This window comes from Sinohyriopsis cumingii, chromosome 3 (assembly GCF_028554795.1).
Source record: "Sinohyriopsis cumingii isolate HCF-2022 chromosome 3, ASM2855479v2, whole genome shotgun sequence".
Classification (NCBI taxonomy): Eukaryota; Metazoa; Mollusca; class Bivalvia; order Unionida; family Unionidae; genus Sinohyriopsis; species Sinohyriopsis cumingii.
Window position 1 is genome coordinate 93,115,487 of NC_142963.1, and position 27,035 is coordinate 93,142,521.

Consider the following 27,035-nt stretch of genomic DNA (forward strand, 5'->3'; position numbering starts at 1 on the left):
AATAAATGTTCGCACAAGTGTCAAATGAAGTATTTGATATGGACGAGCCAGTAGGTAGGGACACATCAGTGCGAGATTTTCAGTATTTCTCGTACGATGTAGTTGAACCAGATTCAAGAAATCGGAAGGAAATTCAAGTCCACGATACAACAAGATATTTTCTTCCATCTGAGGCTTATATCGAATTTGTTGGTAAAATTGTAAAGGCAGCTGATGGTACCAACTACGATGCGGATTTTGGTGTTGGTTTTGTCAATAATGGTATCATGGCATTATTCAAGAACGCCACTTACATGATTGATGGAAGAGAGATTGAATCAATTACGAACAACGTTGATATAGCAACGACTATCATAGGTCTAGCAAGATACTCGGATGATTTTACCAGATCAGCCGGTCCTAGTATGATGTTTGCCAAGGATAATTCCAACTACCCCGAACATTTACCATTTGATATCGGCAGACCGGTAACCGTTGCTGGCGCCGCCGCTGATATTCGTTCAACGATGATTGCCCCCAATGGTAATTACAATCTTGGATTCGCCATAAGAAAAAATATGTTAAAAGGAGCTGAACGAAAATTTTCCTGCGCAATTCCATTATCTCATATTTTTGGATTTTGCAGACATTTCAGAAAAGTTATTTATGGAGCGAAGCATACGATATCTTTTGTTCGAGATGCCAATGATGACAGAGCCATTTGGCGAGATCCTGGTGATCCTGGTAAAGTTGTCCTTGAAAAAATTACCTTGTGGATGCCAGCAATAACACCATCGATGATTATAGAAGAAAAATTATTATCATTTATGAATCAAGGAGGAAAATCCATCATGTCTTGGTTGACAACAATGACTGACTCCAACGAGGATGTTAATTTGGACGGAATATTTACTTGGCGAATTGCGTCACAGCAAGGCTCTTCCGCACCAAGGCATATCTTTGTTGCTTTGCAAAGTATGATTAGAGACGATCAATTACATAGTAACATGATATTTGATAGATTACAGGCAACAAATGTATCATTGAGAATAAATGGCCAACAGGAGCCATCCGAGGAAATAGCCATCGATTTTGAGAACAATTCGACAGCACGCGCATATCATCGATTACTAAGTTTTATGGGCCGTGATCAAAATATTGATACGGGATTGCAAATATCACAACTAGATTTTAATACTCTCTATCCCATCTATTACTTTTCCCTGGAACATCTCGATTTAGTAAAGCAGTCGGTTGTCGATATTCATTTCAAAGCCAGAATTAACACGGGAGGACCAGCAAGAGCAATTGCAGTTATTCTCAGCGATAGAACAATGTACCTAGAAGGCATTAGTGGTAGAATGAGAGTTATCGACGCGCCCGTAGAGAACATGTAATAAATTCCAAATTTAGATAAAGTGATTATTAATATGCCATACGATCACGTTAGTGTAACTCTGACCCCGGGTCAGGTGAAAAAACTTCATGCAGCAACAGCAGCGCGACATGGTTTAAGTTTAACCTTAAAAAGTAATCAACTTCACGGTGGACCTAACAAACTATCGTTAACTAAAAATCAACACGGACATTTTACCAGAGCCAGATCAGCAAATATTGGTATTCGTCTGAATCTCTCGATAGGCGCAATAAGAGATATGATCAAAGTAGGTGGTATTTTTCCATTAGCCGCGCTTATACCTGGGATAATAGCAGGTGCAAAGGCATTGGGATTGGGTGCACTTAGTGGGGCGGGTTCCGCAGTAGCAGGAGCAGCCGTTAAAAAGATTATGGGAAAAGGATATCGCAAAAAAAAGGGAGGATTTATCTCCCCTTTCTCTCTTCTAGCAAAATTGATGCAGAATCGACAAGGATCCGGTCTTTACCTAAGACGACCCCCGTACGGATCCGGTCTAAGTCGAGCCTACCAGCCTCAAATTTAGATTTAATCAGTGAAGCAAAAAAAAAGAAAATAAAATTTTTCAGGGGCGTATTTATGCGAGATCAACTACCTAACAAACCGAATTCCACAGAGACAGGAATAATAAATCTCGATGAAAATTCCGGTCCTGGCACTCACTGGGTTGCTTACGCGATTAATCCTCGCGAAGTTATTTATTTCGATTCTTACGGATTAGCACCGCCAAATGAATTTATCAAATACGTGTCAAAATTAAAACTTCCGGTTTGGTATTCAACGCTTCCAACACAAACACTAGCAGATCCACCAATATGCGGTCCAGAGACAATTAACGTCCTTGATGCAATTTCAAAATCATCTAATCCCTATCGCAAAATTTTATTTGAATATACCGTAGATAAATATCATGGTTGACATTTACGGTAGATCTATCTTTAAGAAAGAAAAAAAAGAAGTAAGCGACATCGATACATCAAAGTTTGCAACCAAGAGCGATATTAACAATCTTCTATCGTTATCAGAAGTTGACCCTGGTGAAGTTGCTGTTTTTCAAAATACCGAAGGGCGATTACAAACTAGTAACGTTAAAATAACTGATATAATTAAGCGAGACGAATATAACTATTATATCAATCAAATGAATATGGCAACAAAATCTGCTGAAGAGAAAATTTCTAACTTAAATTTACAAGTTGATAAAATTAACGCAGAAATAACAAAGTTGGATATTCCAATATTAAATCTACTTCGCATACCAAAGCATTCATTAATTAAAATTGTTCCCGCTCATATAACATTTGTGTTGAAGGCAATAAAAATAACATGGACCCCCGATAATGATTCTTTTAATTTTACCGTGCCACTTCATGGGGTGTATCGAGTATATATTATTCCGGATTCGAATTCAGTAAGTTTTAACGTGACAAGCACTACCCATAAAATTCATGAATATTATCCTGGATTTTTCATTATTTCCATGATTGAAAGTCAAATTATTACTTTTAAATTAATACCAAAGGATAGAACCAATATGGGACCAGAAAGATATTATACGATTTTCGAATATGTATGTAATTGGGCTACTGCAATTGGCAGAGACGTGTGGGGACCACAGAAAAACTAAAAAATTAAGAAATTGACTAAATAAATAACTAATAAATGACCGCATCGGATTACCGATATAATCAGGCGCGATCATGGCAGGATTCACTAAAAAAACTTCTCGATGATTATCAGATAAAAATAAGGAAGTATCAACGTAGATTAATTGCTATTGATGTAGCAGTATACGCGGTATCGGCCGTGGTTGCTGGTGCAGGAATAATTTTATCCGCGGTAACAATGATAACGCCAATCGTTGCAACAATAATAATTTCATCAACAACAACAATCGCGGGTGTTTTAAATATCATCGCGAAGAAAATATCATCGTGCACAAGTGAAAAATTATCCGCGTACAAAAATAAATTTACTAAGATAAATGATTCATACTCGAAGTTATCATCGTTACTTTCTGAGAGTCTTAACGATGGTATTATATCCGATATAGAATTCTCTGCAATGATTAATATTTACTCGGAGATTGAACAAATGAATATTAATAATGTCCGAGCTAGCCCAGATAGTGACAAACACGACACCGCCAACAACAACGTTAATATCGTTAAGTTCAACTAAACCCGAATTTAGCATTAATTTTTCAACACCAATTAACGTCAACGAAATTGCATTAACACAATTGCGTGTCTACAATAGCTGGCCTAATGTTAGATCGACGTCATTTGGTAATTTGAAATCAAATAATTCACTAGTTTTTGCAAATAAGAATAAACCTGATGGAACACCGGATTGGATCGTTGTCGGTATACCAACGGGCAGTTATGAAATTGATCAACTAAATGACGAATTTACCAGGAGAATATCAAATATAACTGGCGATGCTACTCCGGGAATAAAGATATCTGCACACGAACCAACACTATCATCAATCATCGAAGTGAAATCGCCGTATATTGTTGATATTTACCAATCATCGATCAGGAACATATTGGGCTGGCCAGAGGTCATACCTTTGATAAAATCAAAAAAATTGGATGTTATTATTCCAGGTTGGTATGAGAAAGACCTTCCAGAACTACCGGAACCAAAGAAATCGGATTTTACAACCGACGAAGGATGGTATGGAGATATCAAACATAAACCCCTGATTCATAGCGCCATCAATCTCATAAACAACCACAAAGCTAACCTAGTAATATTCGCCTTTACTACTATTATTAACGACATTTTTCTCTCGTGGTTGCCTCTTCCTAAAATCCCCCCGGATGTGAAAATATTCGACGCTACTCACATTAACAGGATAATAACCCCCATATACGGTTTTTCGGTAGCAATAACAATAGAGGAGTTTATTCAAGAACACAAGTTACAATTAAATTTATTGCGGGGATTATTTCATGAATGCATCCTAAATAAATCTGGTTCATGTAATGAAATTATAAAACACGTGAAAATTTTAAATCAACTCGCGAATGATATGGAATATTATCATGATATGCTTATTCGGGCGATAATCGACGATATATCAATTGCCGACTATGTTCTTCCTATTAGCAAATTCGAATTGATCAAGAACTCGGGTGAGAAACAAAAATTCATGAAATTAATTGCATTAACCGAGAAAACGTTACCAAATTTCAAATTTCCCGGTTACGACGTTGATGCGATGAGAAAATCCGTCACTGATACCATTGATGATTTATTTCCGAAATTACATGCCGCGTGGACTAAAAAAATACAATCGGAATTGATTCTTAAACACGACAATGATCCGACTGGTGGCGGGCGGCATACTTCGCCGGGTATCGTTAATATAACGGAAGTTATCGCGATTTATCTTCACGCGGATGTTGTCGAGGGTAGCTATAATGTTGATTCGTCAGATTCAACTCAAGCCCATCAGGGTTTTATATTATATTCATTTTCACCTAGTGCATCTCCTGGTTATTTGATAATCAAGGAACCGATGAATCCGTTTTACCTGCGATGTCATAATCGATTATTGACAAGAATAAATTTCAAATTAACGGATCAAAAAGGAAATTTACTTGATATACGAGGAGAAACCGTAAGTATCAATCTGCTGGTGAAATCGTGAGAGTCTCCGACTCTTGAATCTGTATCCCGGAGAAAAAATGGCGAAAAAAATAAATAAAATACAGGAAAATTTTCAAAAAAGATATTTTTTCTTGAATTTTATTTTGGACCGGGGGTATTTACCCTTCAAATTAAGTAATTTATATAATTTCGTGAATCCGCTGGGGTAAATACCCGTCAGATTGTGCAATTTATATAATTTCGTGAATCCGCTGGGGTAAATACCCGTCAAAATTAAGAAATTTGTGTAATTTCAGTAAATAAAATATTTTGTTAAATAATAAAAAAAAATTAATAAAAATCAGAAAAATTAAGAAATTTGTGTAATTTTATGTTTTTTGTTGAGTATTTACCCTTCAAATTAAGTAATTTATATAATTTCGTGAATCCGCTGGGGTAAATACCCGTCAGATTAAGTAATTTATATAATTTCGTGAATCCGCTGGGGTAAATACCCCGTCAGATTGTGCAATTTATATAATTTCGTGAATCCGCTGGGGTAAATAGGCGAAAAAAAAAAATAAATAAAATTCCAGGATATTCCTGGGGGAAAATTATCTTTTTTTTTTGTTTTGTTATTCAGGAATTTTCTGGATTTTACTTTCATCAACAAGTCTTTTCAACTGCCTGACACGCGAACTTGTAATTTTTCGTGATTCATATGCGTCTGATAAAGTCGATCTAGCATTTTCTACCAACATCGATAATTTAACAAAATCCTCGATGCGATCATCGCTGACTGTCGCAAGTGATTGATATATCGCAATTTGAATCTTTTTTATTAATTTATATTCTGACGGTAGTGTATATTTGTATTCAAGTTTTCCTTGAATAATCGTTTCAAATTCAGATCGAATTTTATTTGTGTCTAACTCCGATGGAAGATCTATCTTTTTCTTCAGATCATCAATCGCTACAATGATATCGTTTATTGTTTCTTCGTCCATTATATTAATTTTGTAAATATTCAATTATTCTTCGTCACTCTCCGAATCAAATATTATTGGTACATAGGAGAATTTGATCCAAGTGCCGAGATTATATGAAAATGTCGCATTGATTTTCCCCTCTGCTACATGTCTTACCGAATGTGGACTAATATTATAATATTTCGTAGCAGCATTCATTGACTCGAATGCAAGTTCCTCACCTGTTTCTAAATTTATCGATTTAACTGCCTTGGCTGGTCGCAAACCACCTGTGTTACCGGTCCTACAGTTCTCACTTTGAGTCACCGCGCGAAGATTAGATAGTTTGTTGTTGAGTTTATTACCGTCAATGTGGTCGATAACAAGTCCAATTTCTATCGGTCCTTTGTGACACTCGAATATGAATCTATGGTTGAAATAACACATGAATCTTTCTCCTTTTTTATAGACTGTAAATTTGAGATATCCAAATTTATTAACATTACCAACATTTTTCTTTGTTCTAATGTGTCTGACATTACCATCTTCAGACGCTTCGTAACCCTCGATGGTAGGATGAGATCTATACTCTTGCGTGATTTTCATTGCAGGGATCGTTATTTTCACTTCCATATATGATATTCTCTTTGTTTAAATCATAATTTGCTTTGAAACGATTAATATAATCTTCTTCGCATTTTATTACTGAGGAGGATCTTTTTTCATAATATCTCCGTAGTTCACGATATTTTTTCCCACCACAAGAAAAACACAATCTTGTTTTTCCTCGAGTGCCAACTTGACAAATTAAGCATCGTTGTGGTCCTTTGTTACCTCGTCGAATTTCGTATATGTGAGCTCCGCAGTATTCACCTCTGCAGGATTTATCGCATGATTTTGTTGATCCAACTGTTATCCATTTGCATTGCATATTATAATTTAAACATTTGTCTAAAATATAATAATGGATTTATTTGATCTTGATGAGGCAGAATATATTATTCCTGAAGTAGATCGAGCTAAGAAGGAATTTTTTGATGATGGAGCGATTCATGTTTGGTCAACTTGGAAAACTAATTTTATTGATGCTACTATGAATTTGGAGCGAGCGAAGAAGATAATCGATCACATAAAAAATTCACATAAAGAGGAGCGATTTATTTTCGGAATAAAATTTATTGCACAAATGCCTGATGACACTTGGATTATTCGCGACAAACGAGATCCAATACGCGGAGGTAAGAAAAACGTTGTTCTTGATAAGAATTCGAAACCAGGATTGCTACTAGGGATTGATGGTCCTTATTATGCTAGAGCGTATCCATCTAGTGCTGTTGTTTATGGAATTTATCGGCTGAATAATAATCCTGATGCGAAAAATCTACCTGCGATGAAAGAATCACCGAAAATAAATTGCGTTGCAGAGCGAATTATCGAGCATATGAAAAATGCTCGTCGTGGATCTGGCTTAACTCAATTGAGATTAGATAAAATTAATTCATGGGCAAAGACAGTTGCTAATGGCGCATCAATTGACGATGTTGCTGCGTTGAGTAAGAAACTCAAATTTCCTATCACGGTAAAAACACTATCGGGAGAAATACTATATTCGTCACCATATAAATCTCGAGGAACACCAATCGAAATTATTGATCATAATTCGCACGCGTGGAGTCAGTCAGTAATGATATTCCCGCGAGATCGTGTTGTTAAATTCTATCCTGTTAATGATGGAAAAGATAGTTCTGATGAAATGTTTCGGTATATCAAAATATTAGCCAAATCCGATCCTATATCTGTTTGGTTATTTTCTAGCGAAGAAAAATACGATCAATTTATCTTGCCACGAGGAGATATTTACCGTGATGAAATATTACATAATTCGATGAGAAATATCGCGGAGAAGTATTCGTCAAATCCAGATCAACTATTAACAAATTGCTTTACCGTTCCATCTGTTGCCGCTCACGCCGCCAGAGAAAGAAATTCGTGGAAACCTACGAGATATGAGTTTCTTAATGATATTCAACTTAGTTGTATCGAATACGGCCATGGAGGATTGTGGAATACCAAATACTATTTCGAAGATATGATCTCCGTTGATATGAGCGCTTGTTATCCTGGAAGTTTCCTTGGATATGGTGATTGTGCGGATTACTTTGCTAAATTTGGCCATCCCACTCACGAGATGACGAGAGTGGCAATTAACGGGCCATTACCCGATTTTATTATGACCGGATTCGCTCATGTTACTTCGTTTGAATTTGCTGAGAATTTGCATAAAATTTGTTATATTTGGTTTGGTCGGCATTTATCTCAGCGAAGATGGGTTCCCATAGTGCTGTTGAGGTATATGCTGGATTCGTCGATGTTACTATCGTTGACGGTAAGTGAGGCGATTATATCGTATAGAAAGCAGACCGAGGTGTGGCTGCCGACAGATTGTGAAAACGCGAAAGATATTGGAAGAAAAATAATTGGTAAATTCACTCAAGGAGGATCAGTTGATCATAAGCATCGCCACGCTAGATTATTTATCAATGACGCCGAAATGGATTTTATTATTGCTGATACAGTATCGCGTGGAATATTTTGCAACAGAGAAAATGTTATTATTGATGGAGAAAAATTAGGAACAGTGATTACATATCTTGACGGAGAATCAGCGCAGTATACACATTTGAGGTCATCAATGCTCGCTTACGTAAGTATTAATTTACTGTCGATGATAAATAAATTTTCTGATATCGCGGTAAGAGTTGCAACGGATTCATTTTATATCGATAAGAAATTCCAATGTAGGTTGGAAAATTTAATCGCCGATGGATCTTGGGGAACTTGGAGAATAAAAAACGAGGATGTTCTAGATTATTGTGAGGACGCCGATGTAGAAGACTGCGATAATTTTCATAAAGATAAATGCGATGAAGTATCAACAGCAGTATCAGTGTTCGATCCAATTTCACGAAACAAATTCGTTTACCTAAATGGTCCTGGTGGTAGTGGTAAAACAACACGAGCGATAAACTTATTTTCAAAATCTGATATGATCGTGTTGACTCCGACTCATAGACTAGCGAGAGAAATAAAACAACGCGGTGTTAGTTCTTGTACGTATCATAGTTATTTCAAATACAGCGGTGGATTGTGGGATCCAGCTCGAATGGGAAATAAATATATCAACAAGATTATAATATTTGATGAAATTTGCACGGTAAATTTAGTTGTGTTAAAGTTATTCCTGGGTTGGCTAGAGGAAAAAAATACAGCTGTAATAATGTGCGGCGATCATGGTCAACCTGATCCTATTGATGGTGAATCTCCTCACAGGTGGCTTAGAAAATTTGTAGATTATTATGAAGAAATTGATGCTGATTATAGATCTAATGATAATTTACTGACTGAATTTAAAAAAATGATTCGGTTACAACCTAATAATTTTCAATGTGATGTGATGAGAAAAATAATTGACGAGACTTCGATGGATAATTTTCTAACTTTGTGGCGTCCTGATCATTTGATCGTTGCTAGCAGAAAAATTATTCGCGATGCTATTCAGGAAATACTATTCAAACTTCACTGTGAGAAATTTCCAACGTTGCAAGTTCCGTTGTGCTACAGGCCAGCTGATACTAGGAAACAAAATATTAATGTTACTCTGCCGTGTGGAGAAGAAAAAATAATGGTTTTAAATGATATTATTTTCGTTGATATTAATCTTGTCAATGATGCGATAAACGCAGAAAGATCTCCATGGAAACTCGGATATGCAGCAACTATTCATTCATCACAGGGATTAACAGTAGATGGTCAGGTTTGGATCGTCGATGATAGAATTTCCTGGTCGAATTTAGTTTATCTAGCAGTTTCTAGAGTAAGAAAATTATCTCAGTTGGGTAGGATTAAATTTCACATTAACGAAGCTGGCGGTAATTGAGTATCTTTCGGTATTATTTGTAGTTCTTCTTTGGTAAATCCGCGTTGTGGCGCTAATAAATCTAGAAAATAAATTGCTGGTCTTCCTGATGATCTTGTTACAGCCGATATTTTATGTGTTGTAATACTCCAATTTGGATCGGTTGCTCTTTTTCTGCCACCTTCGGCTTCTCCTTCTTTATACAAATATCTAACCGTGACGCTACCTAACACGGGCGAAATAGTAGAATCTCGCTTTAGTGGTATTTTTGTTTTTGTAATTGCAATTGCGGGTTTCATTGATATTGTTCGTGTTACTTCATTATTTAACGCATTAATCACGTGAGGTAATCTTGTTACCCAATCATGAGATCGTTTATCCTGAATAAATTCTCTCGCGTACTGATATCCGAATAATCTTTCCGCTAGTGTTTTGTTAAATCTTTCAACGATAGCTTGACTGCGATGAACGCCAACTACACCACGCCGGATTTTAACATTATTCTTTTTCATCAATGAAGTAACCGCGCCAAGAAATTCTTTTCCTGGATCAACCTGGAGAAGCTTCGGCCATGTTAATGGAGATCGTGAATAAATTCTTTCAAATGCCTTTGCTATTTCCGTTGCTGTTTTATTCGATAACGGTTCTGCTTCTTTGTATCTGCTGGCAATATCAACAACAGATAAAACGTATTTGTATGTGACTCCATCAACGGTATCGTGAGGAAGAAACATTAAATCGGCCTGATGAACTTCATTAGGGACACTGACAGAGAAACTCGCATATGGTATTTTCTTAGGCGGTGGAAGATAAATTTGCCAAATCGCTTGCTTCGATAGCCATAATGCAGCAGTGGAGTGTTTTACTTTTGCCGCCTTAGCAAGTTTGGCAATTGCTGATTTTCCTTTCCAAAATCCTCGCGGAGAATAATATATTTGCTCCATTATAAATTAACCAGCACCTAATAATAATTTACTTTTCATTGCACCCTTTATCAACCAAGTTGCCAATTTTTCTCTGAATTTTTTATTAGGAATAGCATCTATTGCGTGAATTAATTTAATATCAGCGAGATGTCTTTGTTCTAAATCCCCACTTCGATATGCAAGGTCGTGATAGTAGCATGCATTATCGATAGCGTTTACTGGATCCTCGCCAGGATTTGGTTGATTATTATCATTAAGTCTTATATCTAGCCTTGTACCAGGTCCGCAGTAATTGTATCCTGGAAGATGCTTTTCTCCGGGATATTTCGCCCAGGGTAATCCTGGAAGATTTTTCATGGAGGCGGTAATGTCTCCACCGGTTCTTCTATCTTTTTTTTAATAAACCTAAATTTACTTGTTCCACAAACTTCACATTCACCTCTGATCGCGTTCCTGTTATTGCGCGTGACGACTTCGGTTGGATTTATCGTTGCTGTTCTAGCGCGACACTTAACACAATATGAATCCATAATATTATAATAACATGAATGTAATTGATTTTTCAGCCACGAAAAAACGCGAGCAAGTAAAACACACCGAGGCGTTACCAAATTCGATTAGAATGATAATTATTGGACCATCTGGTTCTGGAAAAACGCAATTGCTGCTGAATTTGATAATGAGGTGGTTGAAATGGGATAAATTGTACTTAATTGCGCCATCTGTTGACGATCAGAGGTGTTATCAAGTATTAAAAGAATTTAGTGATAATACTGAAGATGGCACGATAGAATTTATCACGGATATTAATGAATCTCCATCAGTGGAAGATTTAAGCGGTGATGTTAATAATCTTGTCGTATTCGATGATGTGATGCTTGATAAGCAAACTAACCCAGCTAGGATATTCTCGCGTGGCCGACACAAGAACACCGATGTGATTTACGTGACGCAGCGATATACACAAATTCCGAAGGTTATTAGAGATAATTGTAATATCTTATCAGTTTTTAATGGCGTTGATACTTACACGCTAAGGAATATCCATCAAACCTGGTGCAACGGCGATATGGACATAAATAAATTCAAAAATTTCTTTAGTCACGCTCAGGCAACTCCGCACGGATTTATCACGATTAATCTTCATGATCCACGTAGTAGGTATCGAGTTGGTCTTGATCAAATTTACTCATAAAATTGCAACCGAAAATTTGCAATAACAAACAATTTTTACCACCCCCCCCCCAAATTTGTTAGATTTTTTTTTATGCCTGAAAATGCAATTTGGGGGGAAATTTTAATGATTATTTTACGCAGGAGGCGTTATTTCTGCAATCTGAGGCTTGTACGGAAAAATGTTCGGTGGAGAACTTAAAATTATCTGAGCCAGGGGGTCTGTACAAGTCCCCTGCTGCTATACCTATCTCTGATTACAACAGTGTAATCTATGTACTCATAAATTAGATTAATTACAATGTATAGTTTCTGCAGATCTCATTCAAGTCATATAGCCAAAATACATGATGTAAAGACCTAAAAGGGCACATAATCCATAATATGCAGATGAGGTTCTGTTGTTCTCATTAATTCAGGAGGGTTTGTAGGTGATACAAATTTTATAAGCATTAATCTTCACACTCATCCAGTGTTGCACATGGATCCCAGAGGCAGGGTACTACTCTGGTGGCCTAGTGGATAGAGTACCCATCTTGGATGCAGGAGGTTTGGGTTCAAATCCTGGCCAAGTTGTACCAAAGACTCATAAAACTGGTACTAAGAGCTGACTCACCAGGTCCTCAGCTTTAAAAGAGGTTAGTGTTTGAACTGGACAACGTGGTGTCAGGATAATGTGGCTGGGTGGGTCATCATGCTACATATCTGCAGCATGATGCCCCAGTGCTAGACATTACTATAAACTGTCACACTGCAGACATCGTAACAATATGATTCAATTTTATAAAAAGCTATGTTAAAAATCCAAATCACACACATGCACACCAATGGGCAGGAGATTATGTCTCCTCCAACCCTTCACCTTTGGGTGATATGACATTTTACAGGGACAAAGAAAAACAGTAGTACATACTGGAGGTGTACTAGTAGTGCAAAAAATGTGATAATCTAACCAGCTATTTAGAGGAACATCATGGTTCACATAATGATAGCGAAAATATGAATTCAGATATTCCGTATCATTCATCTCAAAACCATCAAAACTTAGAATTATCTCAAAATCGGTGGCTTAGGCAAAAAGGTCTCAAAATTCATCCATTATCTTCTTCCAAAACTATACACAGTCAAATTACTTCCTTCAGGAAATAATTCAGTAACTGATATTTTGTTGTTGTTGTTCTAGGGTTTAACACCATTTTTCAGCACAGGATAGGCTATACATGGCGGCCAGTATAACTGGTGGAGGAAGAACCCTGGAAAACCCAGGGAAGAACCACCGACCCACAAGAAGCTACTGGCAGGCTTTTGCCATGTGCCCATGCTAGCCGAGCCTTGGACTCGAACCCATGCAGAAAGAGGTGAGATGGCAGTGATCCGGAAAGGGTGAGTGCTTTAGACCACTCGGCCACTTGGGGCCCCTGATATTTTGTAATTCAGAAACTTACATTCAGTATTCAAAAACTGATATTTTTGCATTCAGTGAAACCGTCTTAAAGAACTATTTTCAAAACGATGAACTTAAAATTCCTAACTACAGTCTTCATAGAAGAAAAAAAAAATGACTTTCCAAAAAGGTGGTGGACTTCTTGTTTATGTTAAGGATGACATTCCTTTCCAATGCAATGGTCTTGAGGAAATTGGTATGGAAATAATCTGACTAGAAATTTGACATAATGTCCAAAATCCATTTTATTATGATGTGTAATATAGAAAACCAAACACTGGCAACCCAGTGGGTACTATACTTCAAAATAAGCTTGAAACTTTGTATATACAAAGCAAAGATGTCTTGTTTAGTGGTTGACTTCAATTACAATTTGCTTTATGACAGGAATCGAAGCTGGATTAAAATCATGAATTCCCTGAATTATCAACAGCTAGTTCATGTACCCACTGGGGTAAAAGAGGTATCTGAAACACTTTTTGATCACACCTATACTAACAATTCTGACAATAATATAGAAGTTGCAGTTCCCCAGTATTTCATATTGATCATTATCCTATATGCTGTACACAAAAATTAAGCTTAAAAAGTAAAACTTACCATCACAAATATGTCAGCTAACGAATAATGAGAAGGCTCAATTCACAAATACCCCTTAAAGAGCTGAAAGATATCCCTTGTCAGTAACTGAATCTTTTGATGATCCATCAGATGCTTTTGACATCTGGATAAATGTTTACACTAATGTTCCTATTAATTTCAAGAGAGTCAAGCAACAAAATCAACCAAATTGGATTACAGGTGATAATACTGAATGCTATTAAGAAAAAGGTAATATTAAAAATATTAACAGATGCCAATGATAACAGATAAGGGAGAAACTGAGTCAAGTCAATGATTGAAAAGGCAAGGAAAACCTAATATTCCACTGAAATATCAGATAGTATCACAAAAACTCTGGAAAACCTTCAATGACCCAAGGGACAAATATGTCAGTAACCTATATATATATATATATATATATATATATATATATATATATATATATATATATATATATATATATAGTAAATCCTGGTGCATGATTTTATTTAATTTTTGTAATTTTTATTCCCATTTGTAAATTGTACAAAATAACTTTAGATTTTGGCTATGTGACTGAAGCCTTTTAAAAGCCTTGAATTACATAGCATCAAAAAATATATACTAATGTATGTGCTGACAATTACTAATAATAACCTTAATAATAAGAACATTGTGCCATTGGATTAATTTCTCATTGGCTGATGGAGTTTGGACTGTTCTAGAAGAATTAAGGAACTTCTCATTGGTTGGGCTAGGTCACATGAATAGACAATTTTGAGACAAAATCAGTAGTAAGATCCATCATGTGCAGTATATTGCTAAATATATTCATAATAGAAGGTGTATATAAGGAAAGAACTGAGCAATCAGATTCATTCTGAGTTTTGGAGTCATCATTTCTTGTGTTCTTGTTGTACGTCTGTAGATGTGTTTTATGTTGTACTTATATATTATTCAAGAGGAAAAACATTTGTTCCAACTTATCATTGGATATAGAAAGTGCTCATCATTTGGACTATAATTTAATTCTGGAACTGTTGTGAATTAATCAAAAGAGTTCTGGACAATGTCATGATTTTGGCCAGACCAGTACATTTCCAGTTTTGAAATTTATATGAACTTGTCATTCTTTTGGAATTTCATAGAACTTTGTCAAGATTATTTTTGGATTCACTTCATAATACTGTATGTTCCTCTCATGTTTTCATTTATAACTTTTATAATTAAATTATTTTGTTGGGTTCTAAAAAACCTGTTGGTTTTGCTTCTTTCTGTTACTTAATTATGACCATATGTGTGATTTGGATTTTTAACGTAGCTTTAACAATTTTTCAGTCATATCGATACGATGTCTGCAGTGTGACAGTTTATAGTGATGTCTAGCACTGGGATATAATGTTGCAGACATGTAGCATGATGTCCCAGTCACATTATCACTCCAAACACTAGGCCACCAGAGCGGTATTTTATGACCACAGAGTTGTAATAATGTATTAGTGATGAAAATGGTGATATTCAGCAAGACCCTCTTGAAATTGCAAATGCACTCAATGATCACTTTGTGGATATAAATGAAAAACGTGTGGATTTCACATCTCAAAAAAAGAGTCTGCAGTCATGAATTAAATGAGCATATTTCCTCAAAACTTAGTAGAGAAGTGCCTCAAATACCTAAAATGAGTCTTTAATTCATTTTGAATGAATCAGACAAACTTTAGTCGGAACAGCTACAGGTCTAGATAATAAAAGTACTAAATTCCTATAACTCTGGTCTCAATTAACTGCACCTTTACTTATTTTGATATCCTCAATCCTAGAATTTCGACATTTATTTTGTTTGCTAAAACTGGCCAAAGTGATTTCAATAAATATATGAATAACTACAAGCCTGTATCAATTTTATCATCACTTTCAAATATATTTTCGAAAGACATGTATGTAATGAATTTAGTACATGAAATCTTTTAATTTACCACATTCATGACAATCAAGCTTCAGGAGGATGAATGGTTAACAGTAATAGATCAAAGTAAACTTGTATGCAGTGTTTCTTGACTTTACCAAGGCTTTTGACCTTATAAATCACAATATCCTGTTGGAAAAGCTCAGCAAATATCTAGTTAATCATGAAAGCTTAACTTGGTTTCAATCCTATCTTGAAGGAAGACTACAACGAGTTTCTATTCTAAATAAACTTTCAGATAAGGAACTGATAAAGTCAGTTGTTCTACAAGAATCAGTTCTTGGACAATTTCTCTTCCGCTGTAGATCAATGATGTACAATATTACACTGCGCTATCCACCACCAACATGTTCGCAGATGACACAATATTTTAGAACATTGGATTAACAGGGCATAATAAAATAATAATAATAATAATAATAATAATAATAATTATAAAGACTTTGTTTCGAGAAGGTAACTCAATTAGTTACAGAACTGATCTACCTTGAGGCCTTCTATCTGTTATGTACAATATACACATTATATACAACACAATGTGAAGAATCTGGCTTGACACTAAATAATGAAGTGATTGTAAAAATCAAAGTATCAATCCTGGAACATATGCACAGGCATCTGTGAACACATAAACATACAAAATATAAAATATCATCCTGCATTGTCTATACACTGATCTAGAATTAAATGGCAAGCCCTCTTTTGGAGTCTTAGAAGTGTTGTTACATTTGAATTAGAAGTATTACCCCAAATTACATTACAATAGCCCAGATATGGCTGAATATAACTTTTATAAAATATGACCCTATCCTGAAGAGGAATGTATATTTTGTTTTTCCTCAGTAGCCAAAGATAAGAATTAACCTTTTTTGAAACATGTTTAATGTGAATAGACAAAGTGAGATTGTTATCTACGAATATACCACGAATTTTATCATGAGAGGTCATATTAAAGCTCACACTGTCAAATAGAACCTGGAGTTTGTTGCTATCTAGCCTTGTTCGTTTTTGATGCATTTTAACTAGTAGGGCTTTCATTTTTTCTGTATTTATGATCATACTGTTTTCCTTGCACCATACTTAAGTCTTTTGAGAGCATCTTTTAAGTGATTTTCAAGTATTGTTTTGGTTTTACCCATCTCAGACAGTGTTGTATCATCTGCATAGAGGTGAGTGGAAGAAAGTTCCAATCTTAAGTGGTAAGTCGTTGATCAATAGAATGAATAAGTGTGCAAAGGGAGACTACTTTTTAGTTGTATGCAAAGCACAAAGGTTATTAAAACTCCCAGCCACTAAAGTTGACTTGAATTTTTAATTCCTTTCACAACTACATATATAAAACCCTCAGATATTCAATAGGTGCAAAATTTCATGATTAGGAACATATAGTCATGATTACATGATTAAGGTGTTAAATTGCTGAGTTAATAAATTTAAACACATTTTGATAATTTGTTTCAGTTTAAATGCAAAACCTTTTGTAGCATTTGTAGATAAACAAGAAAACCATGTCCTTCAATACTTTAAATTATAGACACATCCGTCATTGTATATGAATGAAAGGATTTGGGGGATTGCAACAGTATTTCAGTTACATATGATTGATCAGCCATAAAAAATTGCATTCATTTAACAAAGTTGTAAAACAAAAATAACACACAACACAATAGAAAAAATGTGATATTATTATCAGGTTAAAGTATACATGTCATTAAAAGAGATTACTCCAGTACATTTATTAATATTTTTAATTCTTGATCAAAGATATAACCATATAACAAACAAAAATTACTGTGCAGAAACAATTGTCCTTTGTTTAGTAAGTGACCTTGAGCTCTGAACTGTTGAGACTGAAATCATTAGGAATCCTCCTTACCTCAAATACCCCATGTGCAAGCCAACCATAAAGTTTGGAAACAGTGGAGTAAAGTTATTGAGCAGAAATGAAACTAGTAACAGATATCACCATAAAATCACACCCACCCACTCATCCTTAAGTAACAACCTGCTCAAAAATATCATTTTCTTTTATGTCAATACAGCATCATTGATACAATACTCTGTTTTTAAAAGGTTCAAAAGTAGGATGCCAAATACATTAGCATGCTTTTTGACAGCTTGGCCTGAAGTGAATGGCATACACCCTGAAACAGACTGCTGGCTTGCAATACAAATACTGTATGCCACTTGCTTTCCAAATCAAAAGATGAAAGGAAGAACTCTGCAGTATCATATCAATTTTAGATTTTGATGAACAAACAACAGTGAACACATTTAACTTGCTTTTAAGAAAAAAACTATAATCCAATTTCAATGAAATGTAAATGTAAAATGTTATTTTGGGAATCCATATCCATAAGAAGTGAGACTATTTAAAATGAAAACACCAACTGTGACAAAAACAATAATGCCATCAGCATACAAATGTGCTTATTAAGAATCACACATATAATGATAAAGTAGTTATTAAAAGAAATGAAAGTGGAAAAATGCATTAGGTACAGTGACTGTAAAAAATAGTTCTTACTTACATATCAAATTCTTCGTCTTCTAAAAATGAATCTGATGAACTGTTGAAACTTAGTGACCTGGACACAAAACTTGTTTGCACCGTCTTTCTTTCTCTGCAACAGAAAATAATCAACAACAATCAGAAAACATTAACTTGACCATCAAACCCCTTTAAGACCATAGAGTTGTAACAGAAATCTGGGTGCTTGTCTTGGCGATCCAAATTTCTTTAAAACATTTCATAAAACTTTCTTTTTGAAATTTAAATTCATTTTGTTTCAGAATTTTACGAGTCCCAGGTATTTTAATTTCACACATTTGAGAAATCTATATTGAAACCAACAAGCTATCATAGTGTCATCTAAAGTGGAGACACTATTTTAAATCCTATACTAGGAATCGTTGGAGTCCATGAAAAATGGCGAATTGCTTAGCTTGCCAGAGTTTTCTCATTGAGGAATTTTTCGGATGAAGGTGCTTTAGGTTTGATCATTAGTAAGTCTGGTTCTAAAATAAAAGTAACAGAATTGAAATCAAAGCATCATATGGAAACAGAGTCAAGAAAATTTCTGCTGCAAAAAGAACAGATATGCAGTTGCAGAAAGAGGAAAGACAAATATTGCAGCAATTGAAGATAAAGGAAACAGAGTAAGACAAATGTAGTTTCGGAAAGAAGAGAGATAAATGCAAATGGAAAAAGAAGTGATGAAAATAGAGATGTCACTAGAAAGAAAAAAGGAAGAAAAAAATTCCACTCAGATTGGAAAAATTACAAATTGCAAGTGGAAAGTACTAGTACTACCCCCCCCCATTACTGGCAAACTCCACTTGCAGAAAGGGCAAAGGAAATTTCTGCATTCAAAACTCCAGATGGACTATGTAATAGTGCAATTTTTTTGAAGATGTTCTGTCGCAGAACATTTTGTAATGGTCAATTAAGATTGATGCAAGGGCTAGGCTCACAATAAATTGGTAGCTCACAAAGGTTAGCCTCTTGTTTGGAAGCACAACCGGATTTTAATTAGGAGCTGCTAGGATACTGGTCTGACAGATATGTTAGCATAGGATGAAGTGGAGGAATGACAAAGTAGAGAAAACCATTGGGAAATCTTGCACAGCTGGAGATAGGTTATAAAATGAAATTATCCAGGAATAATTAATAAAGGAAGACTTAGAGAATTATTCTGACTTCCATGGGCAAGTTAAATTTTCGGCATGTATAGAAAGATAATCCTGATTTTCTTAGCAAAATGAGGAGGCATGTTTCCCCAGATGAAATTCAAGGTTTTAAGTAATTTCCCTTGCAAAATTCGGCAGCCAAAGTTTTCGGTGGAATGGGAAGTTTTCTTCAAATTCAGTAAAAAGTACTTTTATCATTAAAATTTTCCAAAGATAAGGCCTGGAAGAAGTTGAGGGACATGGAAAGAGTGATTTGACTGCAAACATAGAGCACATCTTGAAAATATACAATGGGGAAAAAAATACCTTATTACCTGTGCTACACAGTGGGAAGGAATGCTGATCACAGCCAAGTTACAGCTGATGACCCAATGAGGTTGCAGAGAGAGAGAGAGAGAGATGTCAACACTAACCTGTCATCGTGTTTAGGAAAGGACCGGAAGAAATCAGGTTATGCTGACAAGCCAGCAATTTGAGTTCAATCATTCATTTGATTATTATAGGATGAAATTTGTTTTTATTGGTACTGCAGAACAGCACATTGCAGTTAGCACACATTTGGTAATTCTAGTTCTAAGAGAAAATCTATCTTTCAAATGTCATGTTCAATTTCATTTTGTATATTTAACTGATTAAGTTGTTATATTTTAAATGTGGGGGCTCATGTTGTTCTTTTATTTATCTTTGCTCAGATCTCTATTGTCCCATCTATTTAATTTCACATTTTATTTTATTGTTAGCTCGATCTGAGCAATGTCACTGTGTTCGATCATCTCCTAAATAACAATAACCAATGCACCATAACAGATGGGGGAACATATTTCACCGCATGCCCTAACAGACCAGTCAGGTGACATAGCTGTGTCAAATATAGTTCATCTTCATCACTCATCAAGGTGTGGTGCTGCTCCTCCAATTCAGGAAGACACAACCTGCTACCCTTTAAATGTTGGGTGCGGCACAGCTCTCCCCTCTTTGGAGGATGCAACACACTACCCTGAGATGAATGATGCACTTCTTCCTCACAGAAAGCAGCATCTCACTAATGTGGAAGCGAGGAGTGTTTGACTTGTTCTTGCTTCTAGGAGGAGGATATCTGTCTTTCAATATTCTCTCCCTCTTAAGAAAAGGAGGGCCTTACCCATTTCCAGGAAGACTGGTCCTATAGAGCAAGGGTGAAGTGGAATTCAAGGAAAGCAAGAAATATACATATTTTCATTTGCTTATTTGAATTATGTTCTCTGTTTCTCAGTATGCATTTAACATTGTTTTTTCAGCATATTTTTTTTTCCAAGTTGAAAATTTTTGCTGTACATGTATATACTATAAACATATTTTGTATGTGGATAAAAATTATTTAATTCATAGCCATTAATGATTACAGTCACACTTGAAAGTGTTTATGTTTGGATGGAGCTATACATGCAGTGTATTTTGGCCATATAACCTTAAAAGAGCACAGTAGAAACTATGCATTGTAATTCATTGTAACTGACAGTGATAGAGTAACTTAAATTAGGATTTATATACAAATCATGTATCTAATAATAAGTATTGCTCTTGTGGTGAAATTGAGAGTGCAAAACACTTTCTTCTAGACTGTTCCAAATATCTGAATTTTAGAGATCAAATCCCAAACACACTCCCTTTCACTCTTACAGAATCGAGATCTTTGATGTTATCTTTTCTTTCTTGCTACTGTTGGGGAGATGGTGCTAATAAATTTATGCTTTCTACTGAATCCCCCAAATCAGATGTTTGTAATTACATCTGACAGTCTCTTAAATAAATATGGTTTAAACTGATACCAACTTGCAGTCTTATAACTGCAACTTGATAAAATTGCTTAATCACTAACACTTAAACCTTTTTCTTTACTCTTTGAAAGTTCACTATCATTGGGCAGTTTAAACAATTTCTAAACTGTTTCACTGTTCATGATAAATTTGTTTTTATAGGGTTAACACCATTTTTCAGCACTTGATAAGCTATACATGGCGACCAGCATAAATGGTGAAGGAAGAACCTGGGGAAAACCCTGGAAATAACTGGAAGCTACTAGCAAGCTTTATCACATACCCACATTGGCAGAGCCCGAGACTCAGACCCTCGCAGACTGAGGTGAGATGGCAGTGATCCAAAACAGTGAATACTTTAGACCTCTCGGCCACTCCGGTCCCCGTTCATGATAAAACATCACTTTTAACTATTCATAGACAGGACAGTGAAGCATTAAAGTTGATATATGAATGAAGATAGACCCTTCTTTCAAACTGACTTGACACAACCAAAACCATGTATGGCACCTCGCATAATTTTAGTGCATCTATTTTCAGAATGACGAATTTTCTTAATATAACCAATTACTTTCTAGCTTCATTACAACAATCCATAGATAGGATTGCAAATTTATGATTTGATATTTGCTTACATACTTGTAGTAATGTTATGCATTGGTTAAATACTGAAGTAATTTGCTTCACTGCTTCTTTCATATTTTCACAAAAAGAAGTTATGTAACAAATCAAACTTGACCTAAGAAGTTACAGGGCTTTTCAAATTCCACAATATAGCATTGTTTCATGCATTTCTGACTATAGATTTTGTCCCCTATAATATCTACATGCACTCTCATTGTCATTGCTCTTTCAATACATTTTTTAGTTTTGTCATTTCAATGTCTGATGATGACAGCTCTGAAGATGATACTGATGATGATACTGTATGTTTCTCTCCAGCAAATGCGTTCTCGTCAGTACCTGCAAACTGGGCAAGGGTCACCTCATCATCAGAGCTATCATGTACACCATTCTCAACATCATGTACATTTTGTTTCAAATGAGCTGAAGGGATGTTTTCGTCAGAAATTTCAGTATAATGACTTTTGTGACGTACTTATGTATATATGTATGCATGCATGGGTGTTTCAACTGTGGTATGTTTATGCCTGCTTGTACTAGAGTGTGGTATTTTCATGGTCGACTGCAGTAGACTAGATTGTACAGTAATAATAATTGCATGTGGTGGACCAGTAGATTACAGTAAATCAATGTTTTTGCTGGTTTCTAATTATTCCCTAACGTTCTTTACGCTCTATCAATGCTACTTTTGCAGTCGATTTTAATGACAGTAGAAGAAGATGGAAAATGGAGAGGGAACGGACTGTTATTGTTAAAACTAGGTGCAAGGCTTCCTACGTTTGCGCATGTATCTTCACGCTATTTCGCCCGTACTAAATGTGCCTAATGACATTACGTAAATATGAAGTGTTTATCTCCAATCAATAGCTAACAATATTATTAATAATGTGCAATAAATTAATTCACAGTCATTAAAGCATCGTTTTGTATACTTACTTTATCGTCGTACCAGGGGACGGATATCCATTGTAAACAAAGCCTACTTCCGATGTTTTACGGAACATGGCATCCACGAAGGAAATCCTTCCACTTTAAAACTAAAGTTCAGAAATAGGCCTACCGAGCACTTGCCGCAGTAACTCCAACTTGCAATAGTGTAGTCATTACAATACACAGTAATGTATTCACAAATCCGGCACATTCAACGACATAGGCTCTTTTGAACTACTCAATGTAAGACCGTGTAGCGGCGTCTCTGATTGGTGGAATTTTTTTTTTTTTACGAGATTCACAGTTCGGTTCCTTGAGCTCAATACAATCAGCACGACAAGTGGAATTCGTAGTTAAATGCCCGGACATGTGTAACAGATAATATATATATATATAATATTGTAAAATAAATTGGTATGCATTTCATTATTAGTTTATGCTCAATTGATTCATCCATATCGTATGAAACTCCCAACATAAAAGAAGCTGTTACAAAAAAATATATAAAAAATAAATACTCAAACTAATCAAATTCTGGATAATATTTTAATGATTGTATTTTAACATGTATGCCATTCAAACGAAGCTATTTAAAAAATACATTTTCTTTTCTAAATTACCTGGTCAAAATATTATATACTAATTTGGAATCACAGCACAGACAAAAATAAATAAAATGAAACAGAAAAAGAAAGGAAAAGGAAAATAGAGAAATAAAAAATGGAAATGAGCATAGTACCATTTCATGCATGAGATGCACCAACCTTAACTGAACAAAAATTAAAGACAAAAACAATACTCTAAATATAGGAAATAATCATATCAGAATTGTATTATAACCCTTTATTTGACTAAAGCAGGATGGTCCAACAGCTTCAACAATGCAAGTCACATTTACCAAAAATGTAAAAGTCTGAAGGCCATACATGATATATGTTACAATAATTATACTATATTTATAGAACTAACTTTCTTTATTACATGGGCCACAAATAAATGACAAGTGGGACACATTTAGCCCATGGGATTGTAGCTGGACCACTCCCGACCAAGGTGAAAACTTCATATTTATGATAATTATTGAGTTCAAGATCAGATATATCTTTTTCCACATGTTAAAAGAACCATTTTCAATTATTTCAATGGCACCTTTTATCCCAAGTTGACATCAAACATTAATTTACAGTTATCAGAAAACATTTCTTTTATCATGACACATGAGCATAAAAAATAGAAGAAAAACAAACAGTGAAAAAGGTAACAAATTCACACTTCTGAATTGCAGTTTTGGTCCCAAACTTTTAGTGGTATTTTAAAAAATGAAACATCAAGGTAAACATGTATTTTGGGCTGACTACATTGACAGTTGAACTTTTAAAGGCCAGTTTAAATCTGTTACTGGAAATTTTGAATAACACATTGAACTTATATGTATTTTGATGTGATAAGGAAAAAAATATCTGAATTTTAACTAATATCATTTCATGTCTTTAGAAGGTCTAATGTGATAAAAAAGGCTAGTAACCAAGTTTTAATGCTCTTGCCTTCTGCTGCCTTCTTTTTCAAAACAATACATAAGTTTGAATTCAGTAAAAAAGATGCAATGTACAAATTGTATGAAAGTGATTCAGAAATAATACCATACATTTTAAACTGATTATCTGTTTTAACAAATAAATCATAAAACAAAAACAACAAAGAAAGTTAATAAGAAATACCTATTTAACTTTTCTCCCCAATAAACCATACAGGTTGCTTAAAGAGTTGAAATGTGGCTTTTGAACCACACTAAAACTTGATTCTGATAAAATAATTTGACTAAAAACATTAGTAAAAGCTTCAACAAGTTTAATGTTCATGTGTTTTTTGCATTTTTCTTGGAGAGGGGGATGAAGCACACAGCACAGTGATAACTCAGATTACTTAATATCCACAGGATCATTGATATATTATATCAGCAAAATTTACAATGTGTAATTCCATGAAACAAACATTTTTAACTTCCTGATTTATAGCTTTAGAAAGAAAAAAATAAATACAAGTGATTAAAGAATGTTTTATTTGAATAACACACATCCTATTGATATGTTACACTGGTGTTCAATTTCAAGCACACATACATATTACATCAGATGTACTAACTATGAAATAATGAATTTTATATTCTTATCTTTAATGTTACACTGTATCTGTTCTATATATATATATATATATATATATATATATATATATATATATATATATATATATATATATATATATATATATATTTTTCTGCAGTAGGTTTAGATCATTCTACATAATATGAAATAACTTATAGTTCTTAGTTTTACATGTGTCTCACAAACTTGTATGTCAACATATAATGAGGTCCTCATTGAGACCCACAGCTCACGCTCTAGGGGAATACAGTTTTGGCCCCTATCTTACTAACATTGGCAGAGTACACTCAACCCTATTACTTTCTGCTCCTTAGTCATCAAAATCCAAGTAGATGTACACATGCTAGTGTTTTCATTTTAAGAAGTTAAAGTATTCTGATAGAAATCAAAAAGTGGTGATCTGCACTCCAACCTACAATTTGAAGTGAAATTTCTGCAGTTAAAATTTTCAGTTTTCTCAAATGTTAGTATGCTTCCTTCTTGAGTGACCTTTAACTATAAACCTAACAAGAATTATATTCATAGGATCTACTGGAAAAGACCAAAAAAGTTTAAGGTGTATATGCCAGTCTTGGTCAATATACCATATATTTTGGTGATATGATTTCCAATAATACATACATTGCAATTAATTTCAACCGATGGGAGTTACTGAATTACATAGTTGTAGTTACAAATTCTGAAATTATTTTTTCTCCTTTCAGACACAACAACCTTGACTACAGCATTTTTAAACAGATTTTAGTCTTCTTTCTTACCCCAAGTGCAGTCATCCCAAACATGTTGGCCCAATATATGATACAGAACTAATGTTGAGCTATGTATTGTTTCAAGATTTTATTTGGAGTAATGAAACATTTCTTGGGTATTTGCTTTCCTTTCTTCCTCTTCAACATAACATAAACCAAAAAATGTGTAATGTTGCTGAATGAACATGGTCGATACAGTATTAAAGGCTCGATTTTGGACACAGGCAGACCATTTAGTAAGTGTTGCACATGTAAATAAAGTTTTCATGACCACATATATAATATTAGAAATGAATCTAGGTAAACAGATTTAGGCAGCTAAGTACATCCCTCCTATCATGGACAAAACAAAACTTGGATCAGGCAAATTTATAAGAGATACAAGTACTCAAAAATCTAATTTAGGTTTATTCTCAAATCTGACACAAAATGGCAGGGGAGTCTATTAAATGTTCTTTATTAATGTAAATATACCATAATAAAATACAGCTCGAGTGCACATTACAAAGATTCAGGCACATTATGAGCAAAAATTTTATATCAAAAGAAAGGGTTCTGCTCCTTTTCTAATATCATTATTTTCTATTTTCTTTTCTTTATCTGAATTTTTGTTTTTCAGTTTTTGGGCTAGATCCACCAGGGATTGATATGCTCTATCTGAATATACATATGAATGCATAAACTATTGGGTCGAGAATTTTTATGAGAACTTCTGTTGTTTACTTTTGACAACCAAGTATTTATGGAATGCTTCAATGTTTTTGTGAAGGTTATTGTGAACTTGTACTGTTTTGCTATCAGAAGATAATTTTCTTTTTATACTTTTTTCAGTGTCACTGCATCAGCTCTGTGTTTCTACTTTATCTGACTTTATCATTATTGTATACTTGTTTCACTGACCATTTTATTGCTAAAATTGTGTTCCATATACTCTTTTTCCCAGGTTATCATCCCTGTATATATATATATGTATCAACATATCAATACTTAGCCAGTTCAAGGATAAATCTGTACTATTTAATGTACAAAGTATGTCAAAAATGTACATTTTTTAAAATATAACGATGGATTGCATACTAAAAACAGCATTTGCAAACTGTCTGGGACTGGGAATGC

At 34.6% G+C, this 27,035-nt stretch overlaps 1 protein-coding gene across 1 annotated transcript in view; it reads right to left on the reverse strand.

The window, feature by feature from the left end:
• Positions 1–23,291, reverse strand: part of LOC149803290 (uncharacterized) — a 169,908-nt gene extending 146,617 nt beyond the window's left edge. Inside the window, exons 1-2 of the mRNA XM_089952978.1 lie at positions 23,015–23,291; positions 18,500–18,592 (exon numbers count right to left, since the gene is read on the reverse strand). Of these exons, the coding sequence (XP_089809104.1) occupies positions 18,500–18,592; positions 23,015–23,082 (161 nt within the window). The 5' untranslated portion in view covers positions 23,083–23,291. The remainder of the gene's footprint in view (positions 1–18,499; positions 18,593–23,014) is intronic.
• Between the last annotated feature and the right edge of the window lie 3,744 nt (positions 23,292–27,035).